Source organism: Mobula hypostoma, chromosome 16 (genome assembly GCF_963921235.1).
Source record: "Mobula hypostoma chromosome 16, sMobHyp1.1, whole genome shotgun sequence".
NCBI lineage: Eukaryota > Metazoa > Chordata > Chondrichthyes > Myliobatiformes > Myliobatidae > Mobula > Mobula hypostoma.
The window spans coordinates 21,688,543-21,709,022 of NC_086112.1; the positions used below are offsets into that span (position 1 = coordinate 21,688,543).

The 20,480-nt window shown below is 39.5% G+C and overlaps 1 protein-coding gene across 3 annotated transcripts in view; it reads right to left on the bottom strand.

The window, feature by feature from the left end:
* fbxl17 (F-box and leucine-rich repeat protein 17) overlaps positions 1-20,480 on the bottom strand; it is a 694,756-nt gene that overhangs the window by 199,867 nt on the left and 474,409 nt on the right. For all 3 annotated transcript variants that reach the window (XM_063068625.1, XM_063068624.1, XM_063068623.1), the window contains one exon: positions 12,031-12,107. In XM_063068625.1, the coding sequence (XP_062924695.1) occupies positions 12,031-12,107 (77 nt within the window). The remainder of the gene's footprint in view (positions 1-12,030; positions 12,108-20,480) is intronic.

Genomic DNA, 20,480 nt, shown 5'->3' on the forward strand with positions numbered 1-20,480 from the left:
TGACTCTGTGCAATAATAGCTGAATTTAAATATGCAAACTTTATGCAGTTCAATGGGCATATGGACCAGCACTTGATTCACCCAATATATATTTATCCTTATTTCATAAAAAAAATCAAAAAACACAGGATAAGATGTTAATATCTCTCGCGCCAATGGGCTGTGAGCACTTGCTCGAGACTGCCTTGACGTTGGGAGTGGCACAGGGTTGAGACGCAGGGGTTTTCAAATGAGTACCCTCTTTCCTCGATGTTTTATCAATTAGCCCACTACATCTCCGGAGGGCTCAACGATGACTTCCCCTCATTGTGTCCTCCCACTCTCTTAATACTACCTTGGAGCCCAGGAGAGGACTTTTTGCTTGATCTATAGCCACTGACTGCTTCTCTGCACTGCCTCTGATGTGGCTTTGGTGGTTTGCCATAGAGTCTGACCATGGACCCCTAGCTCCTTCAGCAATTTGATGGTGGATGTGGCTATAAATACACACAACCCACTTCCACAGGACAAACTTGGGTTTTCCAGCCCCATCGCTGAGCTTCAGTTGCTAGATTCGCATATCGTAGCCTCTTGTGCTTATATGCTTTGGCCACTGAATCCTCCCACCGGACTGTGAGTTCAGCAATGTAGATGATCTGTAATAAATTGGACCAGAGAACCAAGTCTACTCTGAAGTTGGTGGTAGCAATTTCTGGTGGAAAGGCGAGTCGTTTATTGACATCCACCAGCATTGTCCAATCACCGGCCATGTTCATCTGCCCTGTTTCTGGCTTAGGAGGGAGATTAGTTGGTCTTTCCCCTCTCCTCCTGGACAAATGCTGCTGGTGTCAGAGCGTTAGTCATTCTAGGGGGCCAAGAGTTGGTTGCTGCCTTCTTAGTCCTGATTGCCACTGCCAGACTCTTCAAGACTTGGTTATGACGCCATGTGTACCTGCTTTGTGTGAGGCTGGTTTTGAAGTTTGCCAGGATATGCTTGAGGGTTGCTAGAATCAGGCACAGGGTACAAGTTGGGTCCTCACTGAACCACTGGTGGAGGTTTTTGTGAGGGAAACACATCATATCTAGCTCTGATGAGGAGGCTAAGTCTGTCTGCTTCCATCTCCTACATGTCCTTCTAGCTGATTTTCCTCCTCTCAATGCTTTCCCACCACATCCATTGCCCCTGCTTAGCCAGAGTGACAGCCTTTGCACTTCTGTCTGACTCTTCTTGTCGCCGTACTTCCAATACAACCAACTTACTTCGTTCTGGAACTATGGGTCCATTTGCTGCTAGAGCAAAGCCGCACCTGCCCTTTTGGACTTGACCCACAATGTCTCTGTGCCTAAGGGCTGCACCACATCAGCTAGAGTCCATTTCCACCCAACTGATAAGGTCCATGCAGTTTAACTGATTGTCTTGTCATGAGAGTCTTTGAGTGTCACCTGTAGATGCACCTTAGAACACTTGAATTCCTCTGTAAGGCCAGTGAAAGACAGTTCAACGACTCCTTTATCACAGAGGCTAATGGTATAGATACACCTGAGGTTTTCGACTTTGACTGCAGACAGTATTTCTGCAATTAATAAAAGTAACCCAGAAAGACAGCATGATTCATATACCAATTTTTCTCAAGGAACTCTGCCTCTCCATAAAAACACAACAGCAACACCAACATATATTTAAAAAATTATGTGTCTAGAGCATTTAAAATATTTGCAATATGGCACTGGAAGTGTCCAGTGAACTTACTACTAGGTTTCAGATGACCACTGTAACTCAACTGAAAATTTATGAGTAACTTAATTTATCTTGGTGTTTAATTGCTTTCTTTATGCAAATCTCCCTTCATCTTTGACTCCTCTTGTCTTATTCCTTTCACTCTTTCCAATGACCAGTACCTGTTGTATCACATGGTATCTGTTATGATTTGTATCTTCAAAACTTTAAACTAAATCAAAGGAAGATATAGTAGTCTGAAATGTGGGTCTAACTTTGTGTATACATTAAATGAAGCACCCATGTATTTATATATATATAAAACCCATAATGAATTATTTAAACAAACAGGAATGCTTAATGAACCAATATATATATATATACAAAACTATTCAAACATTACTTAAATATTAAATACACAACAGTATCGACTGTATGTATAAATGCCTATTTTTTATATTTGCCTGTAATCACACATTTTTATCACTTTTCACAGATTCCAAATAGTGGGTAACCACAGAATCTCTCCGATGCAACTTCTTATTTTTTCCATTGCACGGACTTCAAATTCTAACTCTTTTATTTCATTGTATTTTCACTCCCTTATGTTTGCTTATTTGCTCTACCTATCGACTGTATGTCTCTCATTTTACTGTCTCCCTTCTTTTACATATAATGCACCTCTAAGTGATATAACATAAATACAAGAATGTTGGAAATCCAGAGCAACACACACAAAATGCTGGAAAAACTCAACAGGTCAGGCAGCATTTAAAGGGAAGAATAAAGAGCTGACGTTCTAGGCTGAGATCCTTCTTCAGGACATCAGTGTCCTGATGTTCATCATTGATGTATCATAAAGGTCACAGCTGTTGATATGAGATCTGGATCAAGATCACAAGAGAGCAGTGTTGGGTTTCTGATTCAGGATAGTTGGACTTGTACACGGAAAGGTATCTCAGGGTCAAAACTGACACCAAAGGTGTAAATAGTTGTATTTATCCTCTGTTGCCAAAGAAGCCATAAGCTACAGGACAAATTTATGACAGGATCCACAAACAATAGGGTAGGACTTCCCAACAATTAGTTGGATTAAATTTTTGCTTACATGTCACCGATTGTCAGTCAAACAATTGAAATTGCACTGAACTCATAGGGTTGAGTGAGGCAGATCTGAGTATCATAAAATACACCATAACTGTGTGTCCAGATTCTGCTCAAACTCCATCAACAAGTTTGTAAGTGAAACCAGCACGACGGGACAAATCTCAAATAACGATGAGAAGGAGTACCAGAAGGAAATGGAAAACCTTGTGGCATGTTGTGAAAACAACAACCTTTCTCTCAATATGAGTTAAAGAGCTGGCTACTGACTTCAGGAAGTGGTGCTGAGTACCCTGCCCTAATACATATCTATGGCAATGCAGTCATTCCCACAATCCTGACTGAGAAGTTGCAGAACCTGGGCCTCTGTACCTCCCTCTGCAACTGGATCCTCGACTTCCTAACCAGAAGATCACAGCCTGTGTGGATTGGTGATAACATCTCCTCCTCCCTGACAATCAACACTGGTGCACCTCAGGGGTGTGTGCTTACCCCACTGCCCTACTCTCTATATACACATGACTATGTGGCTAGGCATAGCTCAAATACCATCTATAAATTTGCTGACGATACAACTATTGTTGGTAGAATCTCAGATGGTGACGAGAGGGCATACAGGAGTGAGATATGCCAACTAGTGGAGTGGTGCCGCAGCAACAACATGGCACTCAACATCAGTAAGAGCTGATTGTGGACTTCAGGAAGGGTAAAATGAAGGAACACATACCAATCCTCATAGAGGGATCAGAAGTGGAGAGAGTGAGCAGTTTCAAGTTCCTGGGTATCAAGATCTCTGATCTGGTCCCAACATATTGATGCAGTTATAAAGAAGGCAAGACAGCAGCTATGTTTCATTAGGAGTTTGAAGTGATTTGGTATGTCAACAAATACACTCAAAAACTTCTATAGATGTACCGTGGAGAGCAGTCTGACAGGCTACATTACTCTTTGGTATTGCGGGGGGGGCTACTCCACAGGACCGAAAGGAGTTGCAGAGAGATATAAATTTAGTCGGCTCCATCTTGGGTACTAGTCTACAAAGTACTCAGGATATCTTCAAGAAGCATTGTCTCAGAAAGGCAGCGTCCATTAATAAGGACCTGCAGCATTCAGGGCATGCCCTTTTCTCACTGTTACCATCAGGTAAGAGATACAGAGATACACACTCAGCGATTTAGGAACAGCTTCTTCCCCTCTGCCATCTGACTCCTAAATGGACATTGAACCCTTGGACACTACCTCTCTTTTTTTAGTATATATTATTTCTGGTTTTTGCACAAATTTTTAATATATTCAATATATGTATACTGTAATTGATTTATTTATTATTATTATTTAATTTTGTTTTTGTCTTCTATATTATGTATTGCATTGAACTGCTGCTGCTGATAACAACTTTCATGACACACACCGGTGATAATAAACCTGATTCTGAGATGGTTGTGAGTTACAAATTCCTAGATGTAAATAGCTCCTCCTGGTTTAACCACGTAGATGCTATAGCCATGAAAGCACACCAGTGCTGCTTTTCCCTCAGAAAGTTAAGGAAATTGAGCTTGTTCCCATTGACCCTCACCTACTTTTAGAGATGGGTTATAGAAATCATCTGATCCAGATGACTCATAGTATGGCAATTGCTCTGCCCAAGGCTGCAAGAAATTGCCGAGACTTGTGAACTCAGCGCAGTGCATCACAAAAATCAGCCTGCCCTCTATTGACTCTGTCTAGACTTCTCACTGCCTTGGGAAATCAGGCAACACAATCAAAGACTCCTCTCGCCCAGGTCATTCTGGCTTCTTCCCTTTTCTATTGGGCAGAAGAAAAACACATACCACATGGCTCATGGACAGCCTCTTCCCACCTTTTGCATGTTAAATATAAACTCTAGATCTCCATCTACCTCATTGTGGCTGTTGCACCTTTCTTGTGTACCTGTACTGCACTTTCTCTGTAAATGTCACACCGCTTTCCGCAGGGATCATTCCCTCTGCGATTCCCTTGTCTATTCATCCCTCTCCACTAACCTCCCTCCCGGCACTTATTCCACACCTGCTCATACATCTCCTCCCTCACCTCCATTCAGGGCCCCCAACCAGACTTTCCACTTGAGGCATCACCTCACCTGTGAATCTGCTGGGGTAAGCTATTGTGTCCAGTGTCCCTCCCCTCTTCTTCTATTCCCCACTCTGGCCTCTTACCTCTTCTCACCTGCCTATCTCTTCTCCCAGGTCCTCACCTCCTTTCCTTTCTCCTATGGACCACTCTCCTCTCCTATCAGATTCTTTCCTCTCCAGCTCTTTACCTTTCAATCCCACCTAGCATCTTCCAGTTAGCCTCCTTCCCCTCCCCTCATCTTTTTAATCTGGGGTCTTCCCTGTTCCTTCTCTAGAAGGTGGGACTCAGTCCAAAACATCAATACTTTATTTATTTCATAGATGCTGCCTGACCTGCTGAGTTCCTCCACATTTAGTGTGCATCGCTTTGGATTTCCAGCATCTACAAGAATTTCTGGTGTTTATTCAAGTTTAATTATCATACCATACATGAATACAGCTGAACGAGACAACGTTCCACTGGGGCCAAGGTGCAAAAACATACACAACACATTCCAAATAAAGAGCACACACAAAATCACACAAAAAAACATACATGTAGCCAAAGTTCCTGAATGACATGTCCCACAAATTGATGGTGCAGTTCCTGGCAGTACGCAATCCAGACTGTCATTCCACTGATCGAACACTGGAGGGCAGCACTGGCAGGAGAGGCCAGCCGCCAACTGAGCACAAATGCCACATTACTCCCCATCTGATGTCTCCCCTCCTGCAATGCAGCAGCAGGAAAACCCATGGCTTGAGGCCTTGTCCTCGCCACAACCAAGGCCACGCAGCTCCCCTGCTCTCTGTCACGTCACCAAACAAAGGAAAAAAGCCTGCGGCATCTTACATTAACAAAATCCAACAGGGACTTGCGATTGCAAAAGAAACATTCAGGACAATCACCCAGGGTTACACAGCACGCCGCCTTTGTGCACCGACTCCAATGCCTTTGATGCAATCCTGTAGTAGGCAGCAATATAGTCTGCACACACTCCAGCGCCTCCAAGTCGAGTACAGCTCCTCCAACACCCAGTCCAACCACTCCGATCAGCGAGTAGCTCACTGATTGGGTCCCAAAGTTCTTGGAGCCCAGCATTGTCTTACGATTGCGAGAAGGACATTTAAAAAAAAAACACCTTTGGTTGGCTCCGAGAGGCCACTGCGTCTGAACAGGCCACCATCTTACAGAATATAATGTCACACTACATTCTGCAGTCTGATATTGTACTGCTTTGGTGTACTTACGTTTTGAAATTATCTATATGGGTGGCATGCAAAACAGCTTTTGACTGTATCTTGGTACATGTGATCAAGGATGGAATCAGACTAGGATCTTGCTGGATAACAGGAGAAATATTCTGGTTCCATCCTTATTTATTTAGTTATTGTTAGAAAGTTCCCACTGGTGGCTTCTCTCTCACTCTATAAGAATCGATTAGCTTAATTCCCTCATGACAACATCAGGAAAAACTGTAGATCCTGTATCTGGTAATTGGCCTTAAACCACCTGGACAATACAAACACCCATGTCAGGATGCTGTTCATCAACTATAGCTCAGCATTTAACACCATCATTCCCACAATCCTGATTGATAAGTTACAGAATCTGGGCCTCTGTATCTCCCTCTGCAAATGGATCCTCAACTTCCTAACCGGAAGACCACAATCCGTGCGGATCGGTGATAATATCTCCTCTTTGCTGACAATCAACACTGGTGCACCTCAGGGGTGTGTGCTTAGCCCACTGCTCTACTCTCTCTATACCCATGACTGTGTGGCGAGGCATAGCTCAAATACCATCTATAAATTTGCCGATGATAAATCCATTGTTGAGAGAATCTCAGATGGAGATGAGAGGGCGTATAGGAGTGAGATATACCAACCAGTGGAATGGTATGGCAGCAACAACCTTGCACTCAACGTCAGTAAGATGAAAGAGCTTACTGTGGACTTCAGGAAGGGTAGGACAAAGGAACACATACCAATCCACATAGAGGGATCAGAAGTGGAGAGAGTGAGCAGCTTCAGGTCCCTGGGTGTCAAGATCTCTGAGGACCTAACCTGCTCCCAACGTATAAAGAAGACAAGACAGCAACTATACTTCATTAGGAGTTTGGGGAGATTTGGTATATCAACAAAAACACTCAAAAACTTCCACAGATATACCGTGGCGAGCTCTCTGACAGGCTGCATCACTATCTGGTATGGGGGTGGGGTGGGAGCTAATGCACAGGACCGAAAGAAGCCGCAGAGGGTTGTCAATCTAGTCAGCTCCATCTTGGGTACTAGCTTACAAAGTACCCAGGACATCTTCAAGGAGCAGAGTCTCAGAAAGGCAGCGTCCATTATTAAGGACCCCCAGTACCCAGGGCATGCCCTTTTCTCATTGTTATCATCAGTTTGGAGGTACGGAAGCCTGGAGGCACACACTCAGTGATGCAAGAACATCTTTTTCCCCTCTGCCATCTGATTCCTGAATGGTCGTTGAACCTGTGAACACTACCTCACTTTTTAAATATATATTATTTCTGTTTTTGAACGATTTTTAATCCACTCAATATACATATATACTGTAATTTATTTACTTATTAATTTATCTTTTTTCTTCTCTATTATGTATTGCATTGAACTGCTACCGCTAAATTAAATTTCACGACAAATGCCGGTGATAATAAACCTGATTCTGAAATATTTGGAGAAAGATGACATAAAAAATCCTATCAAAATCTGTGCAGAACTTGAGAAGGTTATGATCACAAAGAGGATCATTTATGAATGTAATAAGTTGTTTAGAAACAACTGTCACTTTGGAAAGATGGGATTGGTTTTGGGCATGTTCAAAGACTTTAAGGAAAAAAGTCCTTGAACATGCCCATTGGATATGGAAAGGTCAAATTTGTTAAATTTGCTAGGCATGAAGAAGAAGCAGTGTTTCTTGTTCTTCTCCATAAAATTGTAATACTTAAACACAAGGCTGAGGAAGATGCAAGATGTGATTTATAAAACTAATAAATAATGAATGATAGTTTCAACTGAACACTCAACATTACTATCACAAAATGATAAATTCTGATTTGATGGGGAGCAGATATATAAGAGAATGTTATAATAATTATGAACTTCACTGTATTAAATTAAGTTGAATAATGGTTAAATTTGCTGACCATAAAGATTATTTTCCCTTTGTCAGTGTCTCATTTTTAACATTGTGGAAATGAGAAACTAAAAATAATTTAATCTTGTCGCTGTACTTAATCAGTGACATTGCCAAATCCAACTCTGTAATGCTCTCTCAGAGGATTCTTAATTGTTGAAATGTTTGACTCCAGAGAGATGAGGATCCATGGCTGAAATATACAGACTTCTGGTCTATAGGGGAGTAAAAAGCCCTAATGAACAGGCAGGAAACTGGAATTAAACATAGAGCATCGAACATAGAACATTACAGTTAGGACCAAGATGAAATCTGCCCCAATCTTCTCAGATGCTGGAGCAAGCCTAAGGGGCATTTTCCCTGCTTCTTTTTTATGTCCTTACTCTGTTGTGCTTTTCAAATTAGTCCAAGGAATAAAAATAAAACAACCATAATCTCTTTGGACTATATTTTCCAAACCTTTTCAGTGAAATAGTTCTAAACTCCCTCTCCACTGCAATTGTACACCAAATGTTGTTACAACCAATGATGCATTCTCAACAAGTGTTAAACAAAGCAACACACACACACATTAAACAAAGTAACACACACTCATGTTAAACAAAGCAACACAAACTCGTTAAACAAAGCAACACACACGTTAAGCAACACACACACACACATTAAACAAAACAACACACACGTTAAACAAAGCAACACAGACACGTTAAACAAAGCAATACACACATTAAACAAAGCAACACACATACATTAAACAAAGCAACACACATACGTTAAACAAATACACACACACACACACACACACACACACACACGTTAAACAAAGCAACACACACAAAAGTTAAACAAAATTGGTTATAAAATTACAAACTCAAGAGATTGTGCAGATGCTGGTAGTCTGAGCAAATTACACAAAATGCTGGAGGAACTCAGCAAATTCCTCCAGCATTTTGACTTGCTGTGTTCCTCCAGCATTTTATGTGTGTTGCTAGTTATAAAGTTAGCTAGAATAACATTGTCTTTGTTCAAAATCTACCACTTAATGAGGTGCTGGATCAAATTATTTACAGTATAGTTATTTGAAATTATTAATAGCAGATTAACAACAGATAGACAGATTACTAGATTTTGAATAATGACTTGTTTAGATGATGACATGTTTGGACCAAGTGAACCAGGGAACAAGAATGAGTCTACTTTATGTTAATCAAAATTATGTAAATGGCGTTGGAGAAAACATGAAATAGTTGCAATGAGCTCACAATTAATGGGCTCAGAGCCATCATTTATTTTCTAAACTAGAAAACAAGTGGGTAAGATAAATTAATATGACGGACATCTCTGTTAAAAAGCAAGTTAGAGAAATACTACTACTGTAGGAGTTATGTACCTAGAAATTATACAGTGTATTAACGGGGAAGCAAGCAGTGGACCAATAAATGTTTTTTTTCTGAGGGCCCACTACCACAAAATACAGTAATGCAGAAGGGCCTGTGAATTATTTATCCCTGAAGAGGCTCACTGAATGGTGAAAGATCAGTCTTTCAGGTTCTCCGTCATACATCATACACAAAGTCTGCAACCAGATTTGGGAGGTGAGCGGTAGGGTCAGGATGTTAGGATCAGGAGGTAGTGAGAGGATGGGGGGGGGTGGTTTGTGGTGTTCAGCTGAAGGGGACTGGATTGGATGGTATCTAAATAGAAGGAAGGGGGTGGAATGTAAGTGTGGGGTGGAGGTAAGTGAGATGGCAGATTTACTGAAGTGGTGATAGGATTGCAAACAGGGAAAGGGGAAGCGTATTGAACAGCCATGACCAAAGAAGGAAGTGGGCCACAGGGAGAAGGGAAAGCCAAGGAGAGACATCCTACCCAGTAGAAAGACTGCAGAGCCTGTGGCCTCCTTGGGCAAGTCTGCACTGAGTAATGGTGAAGGAGGTCCCACAACACTGCTCCTGGACAACTGGCCTGCATGATCCATTGGGCGTACTTGCATAATAGCACACCTACCTGAATGAGCATCCAGACATATTTTAGCTTTTCAGACGTACGGAAAAAGTGCAGACTTTGTGGAGCTTGCTGTAAATCCACAGTTTTTCTTTGCAAACAGTTTTTTTTACTTACCACAACATACCAGAATGAATGCAATATAATCCAATTTCAAGGTAATGCTGTCGCAAAGAACATTCATCAAACATCGGAATACAGAAGGTGGTAATGTCTAGCCTGAAGTCTGAAGTACCCGTGTGGAGGTCCTGAAAGTCTTAAGCCTCAATATTCCACCAATAAAAAACTACGCAATTGCTCAACATTTGACTCTCTTGGAACTGGATTGATGAAGACAATATATTATATTTCTCTTATGATTGCAGCAGATAGTGATACAGTAAGTATGAGTATAGCGTTCACATTCACATTCGTTTAATACTATATACAGTTACAGAAGCCTTCTAAGCAGACAGCAAGATTACCCTTGAAACCCAGGCCTCTTTGTCCTTCATAAATGCAGCACCTTGTCAGTCATTGCCTAAATTGTTCAGTGAGCCATTCTGCCTTGGATCATCTAATACACATCCCTGTCATCAGTTGTATGAATCTCCATTGCAGACCAAGACATGATGCATCACCCTTTCTTCCTTACTTCAAGTTTTGTGGAGTCTAATCCAACATAACTGAGCAACCAGTGAGCAGTTACAGACTATAACAGAACAAACTATGAAAAAATGCACAAAATAAATAAAATCTAATTTAGATAAGCAGAATACCTAAGGATTCATCATCAATAAAGTCATATAAACTTCACTAAAAATTATGAACATTATAAACAACGATCGTATAAAAAGAGAAAAGGAAAATAAGATAAAAAAAAAGGAGAAGAAAAACAAATATTTTTATAGCATTAATAAATTCCTTGTCGTAAATAGAGCTAAGGGTTGGGGATGATTTCTTCCAACTCCATTCTGAGATGACAAGGTTGGGGCAAAATGAAGCCAAAGTACCCCCGATACGTTTTACATCGTAAATAATCTAGCATTAAAGTACACATTTTCATGACAACTTTACAAGCCAGTAGAAATGATCAGAGTAGAAAAACCTCTCATACACATTGGTTCCTTGTAACTTCCGTATTTCAAATATTAATACTGAACTAACTTAAACCTTTTTCTATCATGACAACACCGATTATAATATTTAAATATTTTGCAAAAATGCTGTATAATAAAAGAGAGATTCATATACAAAACACTTGTTCCAATTTTGAATATGAAGGGAATATTTCAAAAACAACTCGCTAAGTCTGTTGCTATCATTTAAAATTGCTTACTTTCAGTACTTCAATGGCCTAAATTTTAGTAAATATGTAAAAGTTTCCATGGAGTCACAATTGAATTTAAAATAATTGACCATTGTTAAGATTTTAAAAATATTACTTCAGCAAAATACAATACTGTGCAAAAGACTGAGGCGCCCTAGATTTTTATATGGTTTCAGCTCCACAGAGCCCTGATCTCAACATCATCAAGGTTGTGTGAGATTACCTGGAGAGAGAGAAGCAAGTGATAGGGCCAAAGTCAGCAGAAAAACTCTGGCAAGTTCTCCAAGATGCTTGGAACAACCTACAAGCCAATTTTCTTATAAAACTGCATGGCAGTATACCCAAGAGAATTGATGCAGTTTTAAAGGCAAAGGGTTGTCACACCAAATATTGACTTGATTTAGTTTTTTACTGTATGCTATTCTTTATTGTAATTTTTTTGATATTTAGAATCTTTTCATTTCATTATTTTTAAAAGCATCTTTGCTTCACAGAACTTTTTCACATGCACCTAAGATTTTTGCACAGTACAGTATGCATCAGCTTTTTATGAATACATTTGAGAGGCCTCAATGCCCTGCACATATTAGATGACCCTATAATCTCAGGTTTGCAGACACAGGCATATCTCAAAGGCAGTAGTGATAAACAGCAGGATACACACCGTAATCAGTGATCTTACAGGATACCAGGTACAGCTCCTTCAGGCTCTTTCCTTCCTTAGCTATAAATTCCACACAGCTAAAAAAAACAAAATAAGGCACCCACGTTAATACAAATTGGAGAAACGGTTTGAACAATTAAGCAAACAGGAATTCCTAATATAATATCTGGAGGAAACTAATGAAATAAGGCAAAATGTCAACTTTTCCCCATTATTGCACATTCTTCCAACCCCAAGTACAGTACTAAGGCAACAATACATCAATGTCAGCTAAGGGTAAGATGTTGTTTGGCTTAACTTCCTAAAGAAGAAAAGCAAGAGGGTTGTAGTAGTGGAGGATTTAAAATTTCCCAACATTGACAGGGATTGCCTTAGTGAATAGGGCTTGGTTGGGGTGGAATTCATGAAATACATCTGGAAGGGCTTTTTGAAGCAGTATGTAGAGATTATATAGATAGGTGCTGTACTGATCTGAAAGAATGAGAATGGGCAAGTGATAGACATATCTGTGGAGGAACCCTTTGGGGCAGTAACTATAGCCTGAAAAGATTCAAGGAAAATGCTAATCTTGAAGACAGGAGACAGGGGAAGGCATATTTCAATAGTGTAAAACAGGACTTAGTAGAAGTAGATTGGGAGCAGCTACTTGAAGGGAAGCTACAAATAATAAATAGGAGGAGGTCAAAGTATGACGGTAAGAATTTAGAGCCAGTATCTGCCGACATGAATAAGAAGCAAGGATAACAAGTTAAGGGATTATTGGTAACAAAGGAAATTGAAGGTATTGAAGGTTTGATCAGGAAAAAGGAAGAGGAATATTTGAGAGAACTAAAGAAAGAAATTAGAACAGGAAAAGGGGACCATGAAAAAGATCGTGACAGGTGGGATTAAAGGGAATCCTAAATCTTTGAAGATAGCTAAAGAAAGATAACCTCAAGGATAACCTTAAGAAGTTAATCTAGGTGTGGAGCCAGGAGGTCAGAAATGAATACTTTCCAATGGTATTCAGCAAACAGAAGGAAGCAAAGACTGAAGAGTTACGTAAGAAGCAAACTAATATTCTGGAGTATATTTGTATCAGGAAAGAGAAAGAGTTAGAAATATGGGTGACTATTAGAACGGATCGATCCTCAAGGTCAGATGGGTTCCATCCCAGGATTCTAAGGAAAGCAAGGGCTGAGATTGCTGAGGCTGAGCCAGAGATCTTTGCATCTTCATTTGCCAGAGTAAGCCATCAGAGGGCAGAAGTACAGTAAGTGTTATACTATTGTTCAAAACAGATGATAGAGAAAGACCTGGAAACTACAGGTCAGTCAGCCTAACATCAGTGTTGGAGGAGATACTAAGGGAGAGGACTGGTTTGCAAGGACTGATTAGGAGGTTAATATGGTCTTATGGTGAGAAGATCAAATCTCACAAATTTAACCTGAGTTTTTGAAGGATACAACTAAGAAAATTGATTAAGGCAGATCAGTGTACATGGTTTACATGGAGTTCAGTAAGATTTTTGACAGGTTGCAATCAATAGACCTCCAAACATATTAGAGGAGACAAAAGCCCTGCAAACATTAGGAAAACAAGTAGGTGCACCAATATAAGTAGAAAAATGCATTAATATGGAGCAGACAGATCCCATGAAGACTTGCAAAGAAATATGTCTGCTCACTGTTAGTTTACTTATATGTATTTTTTCAACAGTCATTAGAAAAATTCCTGGTTATTGGCTTTCCAAATGACTTCAGCAATACAACAGTGGAAAGATGTTACCGATTAGCTTTGGAGTGAAAACTCATTAATTACACTTAAAAGCGTCATTGTTGTTTGTAACAGTGTCCTGAACTGGAGGCAGCAACCCCAGATACAAATGGGAGAGGAAGAGGAACGAGAGGGATTAATGGGGGGGGGGGAAACGGGGTACATAGCAAAAGGTCATTACAGGATGGACTTTGAAAAATGAAGTTAGATCCTGGTCATTTGAAATGCTAGACTGGCAATCAGTTACAAGTATATCTATGGATAATACATAGATTTGTGATAATAAATCTAAAATTTGGAACAAATGATGACTGATAGTTAATTAGAAAGAACTGCCAAAGTTCTTGGCAGCAGAAGCAGTCCTAAGAGACCTCGTTACAGTTTACGATGTACTCATAACCAAGAGAAAGCTAATTAGAAGTGTCGCATATTGGTTATCTTTTGCTTTCCAAGTTGAGTGATCTAGGATTACTCAATTTAAAGCAAATTGTACGTTAAGAAACACTTAAATAACCAGGTTTTTAACTGCCCTTGTCCAGATTTTGTTATGAACGTATATTTGTGGCAGTAAAATCCACGCCAGACAAACAGACATCAAGATTACAGTGCCATTTTCATCTACTTTCCTGTCAAAATTTACTTTTCTCAGAAGCATCACAGGTACCATCTTACACCAATCAGTAAAGAGTAAATATGCCTTTGGCGGACTAGTTTAAACAGAAAGTGAAATAGGGGTTTGGCTTTGGTGGTGGTGGTGGTGGGGGGGCGTGGAGACAGGAGCTCCTGAGAGAGCAGATTCAAGGGCATCATTTCATTATCTGGCTCCGACTAAAACTACTAGGCATTGAATTGTAGCTCAAGGAACTTAATCTAAACTAGGATCAAGAAAGGTAAATATAATATTCAAGGTCTGATCAGGCCAGCATTGATGAAAGAATGAAATATGTGAGGAAACTAAAACTTTACATTGCTTGACAGGATGCAATCCAAAATCAAACATCAGCTACTATTTCACTGTACAAGATCTTTTCTCAAATTCAAGTATTGTAATTTCCATTCAATGTTACATATGAGATGGAATCCATACAACTGACTACTTGATTTTATCTAATCATTACAATTCAAAATTATACTCTTCAGTTAGAAGTAATAAATAAAAAAGACCCATAGAAATTTATATTTAATTTGAACAAAACATATTCTGAGAAAATTCAGCCAAATTTGTTCAGGAATGTTATAGAATAGCATAAACTTGACCACATGGAATTTCTAGACAAGTTGCACAAATAATAGCCTTTTGGACATGGCGACAACCACTGGAAGCATCTTCAACCAAATTAAAACAGTTCAGGCTAGATTTCAAAACCTCTTTTGTCTGACTTTCACAACTAGGAGATCACACTTCTAACAAAAATGAACTGCCTGAGCTGCTTCAAATTCATAATAGAGTAATAGAGTACTACAGCACAGAAACAGGCCCTTCAGCCCATCTAGTCCATGCTGAACTATTAATCTGCCTTGTCCTATCCATCTGCACCTGAACCACAGCCCTCTATACGTCTCCAATCCATCCAAATTTCTCTTAAATGTTGAAATCGAGCCCAGATCCACCACTTCTGCTGGCAGTTTTTCACACTCTCACCACTCTCTGAGTGAAGAAGTTTCTCTTCATGTTTCTCTTAAACATTTCACCTTTTACCTTTAACCCATGACCTCTAGTGGTAGTCTCACTCAATTTCAGTGAAAAAAGCCTGCCTGAATTTATCCTATCTATACCCCTCACAATTTTGTATACTCCTATCAAATCTCCCCTCATTCTTCTATGTTCTAGGGAATGAAGTCCGAACCTATTCAACCTTTCTCTATAACTCAGGTCCTCAATCCCTGGCAACATCCTTGTAAATTTTCTCTGCATGCTTTCAGTCTTGTTTACATTTTTCCTGTAGGTTGACAACCAAAACTGCACACAATACCCCAAATTAGGCCTCACCAAATTGTTATACAACTTCAACATAACATCCCAACTCCTGTACTCAGTACTTTGATTATGGAAGGCCAATGTACTAAGAGATGTCCATATGGACCTATCTACCTGTGAGGCCACTTTCAAGGAATTACTAACTTTGTATTCACTACTCAGTGCTCTACCATGTAAGACCTATGCTGGTTTGTCCGCTCAAAGTCCCACATCATATACTGTCCTGACGAAGGGTCTCGGCCTGAAACGTCGACTGCGCCTCTTCCTATAGATGCTGCTTGGCCTGCTGCGTTCACCAGCAACTTTGATGTATGTTGCTTGAATTTCCAGCATCTGCAGAATTCCTGTTGTTTACATCATATACTAGTCTGCTTTAAACTCCATCTGCCATTTTCAGCCTGTTTTTCCAGCTGGTCCAGAACCCACTGCAAGCTTTGATAGTCTTCTTCCCTGTCCACCATACTCACAATCTTGCTGCCATCTACAAATTTGCTGATCCAATTAACCACATTATCATCCGTATCATTGATATGGATGACAAACAACAATGGAGCCAGCTCCAATCCTTACAGGACACCACTAGTCACAGGCCTCCAGAGAGGCAACCATCTACTACCACTCTCTGGCTTCTCCCACAAAGCCAATGCCTGATCCAATTTACCACCTAATCTCTAATGCCAAGCAACTGAAACTTCTTGTCCAACCTCCATGCATAATATCGGGCAAAATTTGAGACCAAGATGTGAGCTTTGTATTACCTGCAATGCTACCATGAAGATAATGTCATAAGGGTCAAAACACACAATTAGTGGGTGTTTTCTGAAAGTAGGAGAAACTGGCTGAGCAGCTTATGAAGGCAATTCAAGAGCTGACTGCATTACTGTTAAGCAAATAAAAACATTGATGTTAAAATTAGACGTAATTAGAGATCGGCAAAACACCAGAACTAGAATACAGAGATTAGTCAGATTAGATAATCAAGAAAAGAATGAATAAGATCACGATAGAATTCAAAAACATCTGTGAAAACTGAGGATTAAAGGATAGACACCCAATGGACATCACTAGATAGGAAAACAATTAGGACTTTATGCTCAAGTTAACTGAGCTCAGTCTGAGTGTAGGATGGCAAGCTAGCCAAGAGAATATTTGAACAAACACACAAAATTTTAGAAACACTCCATCAGGCAGCACCTGTGGAATGAAAGACAAAATTAATGTCACTGGTCAAAGACCCAATATTCCTTTTTTCATAGATGCTGCCTGACTTAAAAGATTTGATTAAAAAAATCTTATTTTTCAAAAGGTAATGAAGGCATGGATGAGCATTTCAGCAGCAGATAACCTAATGCAACATTAGGCATTGGTGGACTGAATATTTGTTAATTCAGTTTAAGGTCAAGTAGAAGGCAAAGGCACAGACAAGAACACATGACATGAGCAAGAGACTTGCCACTTGCAAATGATTTGCAGCTTTCAAAAAGCAGAGAAAATGATGACCATTGGCATGGCTCCCATATTCCCAAATTGTAATAAAAAACATTTTAGAAGAGAAAGAACAGCCTCGTAGCACGAAGTGAACAAAAGAAGTACTTCTTAGAGACTAAACTATCAATCACTATCACAGATCCATAGTGCCAGAATCCCGTGAAAAATACTGAATCCTCTTCAGGTTTGGAAGCCAGAAACAATTTCTTTCATATCATCCAAACTCATTTTTTCCAAACCCAAGCTTGATAAGGCAGGCTGTTTTTTTCTTCTCTCTTCAGTGAAAGATTCGTTGAATGAATTGTTTTCTTAAAGTGCTGGAAAGGAAAAACTTAAACTAGTGGTTCCCAAACATTTTTGGGTTACTGCCCCCTTGGCTTATAAACCACAGCCTCAGTGCCCCCTCTCCCTTTCCGGTCATTACATAAAAACTATAAAGAATATTGATTTACAATGCACAGTGAAGGAAAATAGGAACTGCAAATTCAAAGCAGTGACAAATAATTGCAAAAATTATTCAAATCCATTTAAAGCTACAAATAAAATTATTCCTTTAATTACAGTAAAAACTGTTTTCATCAACAATTTTAGAGCATACATTAGTAGTCCAACTATTTACTTCTTCAGTGGTTTTTCACCTTTCAATGAGATGGATGGGCTTGGTGCAATGATATCAGTTCCTCAACATCAGACTGAATTTCACTTAGAGGCAGTGCCAGATCACCACGTTCAGTAATTTGCAGTCTTGTTTGTTGCTTTCAAAGAAGTTGGCTGACTGCACTGAAACTGCACTCCTCTAAATATGATGTTGGAAAGGCAATAAAGAATATCTTGACCTTTTTCCACGGTGCAGCATAGAGTTTAGAGATTTCTTTCTACAACCAAAAGCCTTGATAAGATTATTTGAACTTTGACTTCAGCTCAAAGTCATTTTGTAGCAAGGACAGCTCTTCCTCCATCCTGTTTGTTAATTCCTCATTACAAGGGTTCAGAAATTGATTTATTATCCATTCTGGAATTTGGATTGAGAAAAGATCCTGAAATCTCTCCCACGTGTATTCATGCAGCTCACCAAGGTATACTGAAAATCATCATTTGGTATTCTTTCTTTCTCTTCCAACTCAGAGAGGCTAGGAAACTGGAAAAGGTCTCAAGGCCAATGTTGCACTTAAATAATGTTAACATGGACAGAAAATTGTGATTTGTCTTTGATAAGATTCACATCATTTCCTTGCAATTGAAGATTGATTTCATTAAATTTTGTGAATAATTCTAACAAATAAGTAATAACATGCCTAATATTCTTTAGTTGATTACTGAATGAAGCATTTGAGTCTTCAAAGAATTTTATCAGTTTCAAAAAGCTCATAAAAACATCTGTTTCCTTTTGAGAGCACTCTGACTTCTGTATGCAACAGCAAGCATTCAAACTGTTCATCATTCTCGAGAACAGAGATTTGATTTTATTTACTACTGTGAAAATAGTATTTAATGATTTGTGCAGCCAATCACTTAGGTTTTTGTGACAAAATGTTGTCGGGAGAATTTCACAGTGAATGGTAAATATGTTAGGTACAGCTTTTACAAGAAAGTCATAACCCCACAGTGGTGTCCTGTCATTGACGGTGATTGATCTGTTGCATAAGCAAGAATGTTTGTGATCCAAATGTCCTTCTCTTTGAAAAATCGCTCAACAACCCAATATATTGACTCCCCCTTCATATCTGTTTCTAGTCTCCTTGCAAATAACAACTTTTGAACCATCCTTTCATCTTTTATGAAGTGAACATAACTAAGAAGCAAAGATTTGCTGCCTGGCGAAGTTGATGCATCCAACTGCAGAGTAAACTCTGTTTCGGTAAGGATGTTGCACAATGAGTCTTCCACATTCTCAGACATTTTTATCGATTTGTCTTTGAACATAGTTGTTTCTTAGTGGAATCGCTGCAATTATTTGGTCAGATGACTAAAACAAAACTGTACTCAGAATTCTCCCTTACAAATGGCAGAATCAGTTCTTCAGCAATTGTATGGGGATTTCCAGATTTAGCAATGAGCAAATAAAATATTGTATGGAGCACGCAAACCAACACTGTTTTGTTGTGAAGTGCTGGCAAACAACTTTTGAAGTGTTTTCCGTTTCTGAAAGTTTTCACAAAGCGACTGAAAATTGGTCTTGTTTGCCTTATCAGAGTGTATCCTCTGCAAATGTACAAGGGGTCTAGCAGTTTCATTGCTTCATTTGAAAAACAACTTTTTCACACAAAAAACATATTGGCTGCTGTTGATTGTTTAGTGCTAGTCTGAGTTCATATTTCAGATACTCCACACTGTACTGTCTATATTTCTTTTTCGCCTAGTCTGCTTCTGGCATTTTTGTTAATGGATTAACGACCATGGTCATTTACCTATTGTTTAAGTCCAACCTCAAGTGCTGTGATCAATAAAGATATGATGTCATCATAGCTTAGACAAAACCTGACTCTCTGCCTGAAGGTACAAAAAGTGGGGTAGTGATATCTCGGATAGGCAGTGGGCCAGAGAAATGTGGTCAAGACCAATTGAGAGGGCAGATTCTGAACTTCACCCCATTGAACACCATGTCCTAATTCACAGGAATTGCGTCACTGCAGGAGTAGAAAATGGGAGTCATACTAGCTAACACTATACTACAGTGGTGAACAAGAATAATGTGCAGGCCAGGCCTGGAATAACACAACTTCTTTGGTCCAGATTTCTCATGATATGCCAAGTAAAGAACCTTCACATTGCTTTTTAACAATTGTAAAGTGTTTCGAGCAAAGTCTGAGAATGGTAGGTTAGCAACAAATGAAGTGATTATGTGATCATTGTAATCAATTATGAAGCACTGAGGATCAGATGCTTATATTAAGTAATACATTTCTTAAATGAAGCCTATAATCCCTCAGCTACCTCTCTGGCTACCAAGTGCAGCCCTCCACTACCCCCTTTATCCTTATCACCCATTTGGGGGAACCACTGACTTAAAGCATGTCCCAGTATGACTTCTGGAGAGGAAGAGATGATGGGCATACAAAAGATGATGCATAACATTAGGTTGTCCAGTCCAAAGCCACATTTGATGATAAATGTGCCTCTCTTTAGGCATCATAGAACCTTAAAAATCTAAAAAAAGTATTCAAGGAAAACAGTTGCAAGGTGGTTCTTGCTTTCACACTGATTTTATCCCCTTATAACATGTGCTTTT